Source organism: Papaver somniferum, chromosome 3, assembly GCF_003573695.1.
Source record: "Papaver somniferum cultivar HN1 chromosome 3, ASM357369v1, whole genome shotgun sequence".
Lineage (NCBI taxonomy): Eukaryota > Viridiplantae > Streptophyta > Magnoliopsida > Ranunculales > Papaveraceae > Papaver > Papaver somniferum.
This window is the reverse complement of record NC_039360.1, coordinates 191,226,000-191,229,619: the sequence shown is the minus strand read 5'-3', so window position 1 is coordinate 191,229,619 and position 3,620 is coordinate 191,226,000. Positions and strand designations below refer to the sequence as shown.

The 3,620-nt window shown below is 38.9% G+C and overlaps 1 protein-coding gene across 1 annotated transcript; it reads right to left on the bottom strand.

Annotated features, from left to right (window-relative positions):
* Positions 1 to 1,070: 1,070 nt before the first annotated feature.
* Positions 1,071 to 1,751, bottom strand: LOC113360457. Its single transcript, XM_026603966.1, has one exon. It carries the CDS (start codon positions 1,749 to 1,751, stop codon positions 1,071 to 1,073), a length of 681 nt encoding a protein of 226 aa, XP_026459751.1.
* Between the last annotated feature and the right edge of the window lie 1,869 nt (positions 1,752 to 3,620).

Below are 3,620 nucleotides of genomic sequence, written 5' to 3'. Positions count from 1 at the left end.
AAAAAAAATGAGTAGGGGAGATGCTTTTACACGTAAACATATGAGTCATCTTACCCTCCTTGAATCGAAATATTTCGACTCAAGATATCTTCAATAAGAACAAAAATAAGAGGAGATAAAGGATCACCTTGTCTTATCCCCCTATTGATACTGAAAAACCTTCTGGGCTACCGTTCAGAAGAATAAAAATTCTAGTTGATTGAAGAATATTAAAAATCCACAAGCACCAGGATTCCGAGAAACCATATTGTTTAAAAACTTCAAGAACAAAAGACCAACTTACCGTGTCAAAAGCTTGAGAAATGTCAAGTTTCAAACCTAAGTTGCCATATTTCCTCTTAATGTGAAGTTCATTAACCATTTCTGATGCCAAAGAAATATTCTCGTGAATATTACGCCCTTTCATGAAAGCAACCTGTTCTTCAGAAACTAATTTATCCAAAACTCTACCCAAACGAGTATCTAAGATCTTAGTAAAAATTTTGAAGAAGAAATTACTCAAGGAAATTGGCCTAAAATTACGAAGAGTATTAGCCCCCCGCACCTTAGCCAAAAGAATCAGCAGACTAAAATTAGCCCCATTCGGAATGTGCTTCAAATTCCAGCAGTAAATAATAGCCTGAATAAGTTCTTCTTGAATAACGTCCCAACAATGACGATAAAAACATCCAGAAAACCCATCCGGGCCTGGAGCACTGTCAGTTCCCAAATTCCAAACTGCACTCTTAATTTCCTCTCGAGAAGGAATCACATCCATCTCAAGACTTTCTTCAGGTATTATGGTCTCATGGTCATAATCAAACAAGATATTGTCAATATTATCCTCAGTCCCATTAAATTTTTCTTCATAGTAAGTAACCACATGATTCCGTAAAAGAGTACTGTCAGTAATTCATTGTCGACCAATTCAGAAATCACATTACTGCTTCTTCGAGTACGAATACAATTGTGAAAAAAGGTTGTATTACTAGACCCAACCACCAGCCAATTATTTCTTGCTTTCTTCTTTAACATGGTAGCATGCTTCAGCTTGGTCTCATGAAGAGTAGACATAGCATCTTTCATAGCATTCAATTAGGAATATTTGAAGGGTCTTCATCTGAAATCCTAGCAGCCGTTTCAAACCTGAGCTTGTCCTTCTTGAGCCGAGAATGAATGTTGCCGAAAACCCGTAAATTCCAAGTCTTCATCTCAACTTTGAGTCTCTTTAAGTTAAAGGTAAAGATAAAATCTGGGTTTCCAAAAACCGGCAGGTTCCAGTTTTCAGTTACCATGCACATAAAGTCTGCATGAAGAAACCACATCTTTTGGACTCGAAACGGAGCATGTTTCGGCTTAGGGACCGCAAAAGGAAAACCAATTAAAGTTGAATGGTCGGGAACTTCTCTAGGAAGGTCTTTACACCGCCAATTCTCAAACTTAGATAGCCACGCTGGATTGATAATAGCACGATCGAGTTTGCTAATAATTCTGCGATGACCTGACTGACCATTAGTCCAAGTAAAGTTGCAACCAAGAGCATCAACTTCAAACAAATTATTATGCTCCATCCAATCACTAAATTCATTAATGACCGATGTTCTAGTCTCTAAGCCACCTTTTTTCTCTTCATTACGCAGAATACAGTTGCAATCACCAATTACAAGCCAAGGAATATTATCATTAACAGTCTCCAGTTGTTGCCAAAGTCTTCTTGTCACTTGGAGATAACTCGCATGGACAAAAGAAATATGAACACCATTCAAATCCATCGTTATTGCCTATATACTCATATTAACTACCAAAGGATCATCAAAATCCTCCAACCAGAAGATCCAAATGTTCCCAATAGAATTATTAGAAGAATTATGAATAACCTTCTTTTTAAAACCATTCAAGTTTAACCGAGATATGAAGTTATCTGTACAACGTACCTTATGTTCATAAATACACAGAACTTCAGGTTGAAACTCTTGAACTAGCTCTCTAAGCTTAGGTTGCGCATTAGATTTCGCAACAACATTGATATTCCAGTAGAATACCCTCATTAATAACTTTGGTAAGTATTTTTAAATATCTTGGATGAGTTTACTTCACCCTTTGAAGAGCCACTGGATTCCGGAGAATCAGAATTTTTTGAACGAGGCCTTGATGAAACCCCTTTCCTAGCACGATATCCTAAACCATGAGACTCAGGATCTGTGTCAGACAAGGATTGTCTAACTGGAGGCAAAGTTGACTGTTGAGGTGGAACTAAGATTGTTTGAGCAATCCGTTTATTCTTCTTTGCACTTTTTGCTGCAAGCTTATCAGCATCGTAACTTCCCCAATCCTTAATCTCCTGGGAAGAGTTTTCTAAATTCGTAGACGAATCTGAATATTCATTATCAGCTACCACATCATCAACGTCAGTAGCTAAAACAGAAAATTTGTTGGAATTCAAAGCCTGTTCATAGGCCATAACATCATCACACACAGGGGTAGAAGATGCATTAACAACAGTGCTATCATTAGCATTATGTCTAGTTCTATCCAATTCAACAGAAGCACCTGACTTAGTTACTAAGGCGTTGGTTCTTTCTAACTCAGTCCTTTTCACTAATGTTATTTTTGCAGTTGCAACCAGCTTAGTTCTAGCCAATTCAGCATATGCAGTGCGCAAAATAGCTTCAGAACGAGCAATATCATCTTCAAGCTGAGAAATTTTCTCCACATCCTCAGCATTCCCCTCCATTGTTACCTCAACCTCAGCATCAACAGTATCAGTTGTAGTAGGTTTTTCAGCTGCAACATCAACAGGAGCTGCAACATCACCAGCTGTCGCAGTATTAGCAGCTACCACAGTATTAGAAGCTTGAGAAGATTTATTCTTATTTCGCCTTCTTGACTTCGCCTCCTGCCAAGTTTGGCTTGAATCACCCTTATCAGTTTTCCTCTCATTTTGTTGAACATTCTTATTGCGCCTGTATTCTCATCATGACCAATGATGTTGAAATGTAAGCAAAATTTTGGAGCTTTAGGAATCTCAATATATTTCCAGAAGCTTCGACCTCCAGCAGTAATCTTGATCCTCTCAGGGATATGTTTCGCAAAATCTATATCCACCAAAACCGAAGCAAAGTATCTGAATTCCAGATTAAGAGTTCGCTGATCAACCACAATAGGGTTACCTAGAAGCGATACTTTACATGCATCGAATACATATGATGTTTTATGAGTATCGGTTTCACGAATAACTTAGTTATTTGACCTAACAGCGTTACATGATATTCTTTGCGGCAAGTCTCATGACTTGACTCGTCACACATGACCACCCGCCGCCTGGCTTGCGCGTGATTGGTTAAAATAACTAGGTCTTGCAAAAAAGACCCACTCAGCAACCTGCTGCATATTTTCCCACGAAAATACTCGAGACATCAAACATATCATAAACTGGGGGATGATCATCAGGGTATTGGTCTGGCGGTTTACAGCATGCGGCGTGCAACACGTCCATTATGAGAAAGTGTCAGGAAAGCGGACAGTTAGTGGCGGAAGAGAAGTAGTGGGTGTAAACTGACCCGTCTTCCCCTCATAGTAGGGACGTGGTTTTCTACATTTTCACACGATCCCACTTCTCCATTACTCAACCACTCCCACTT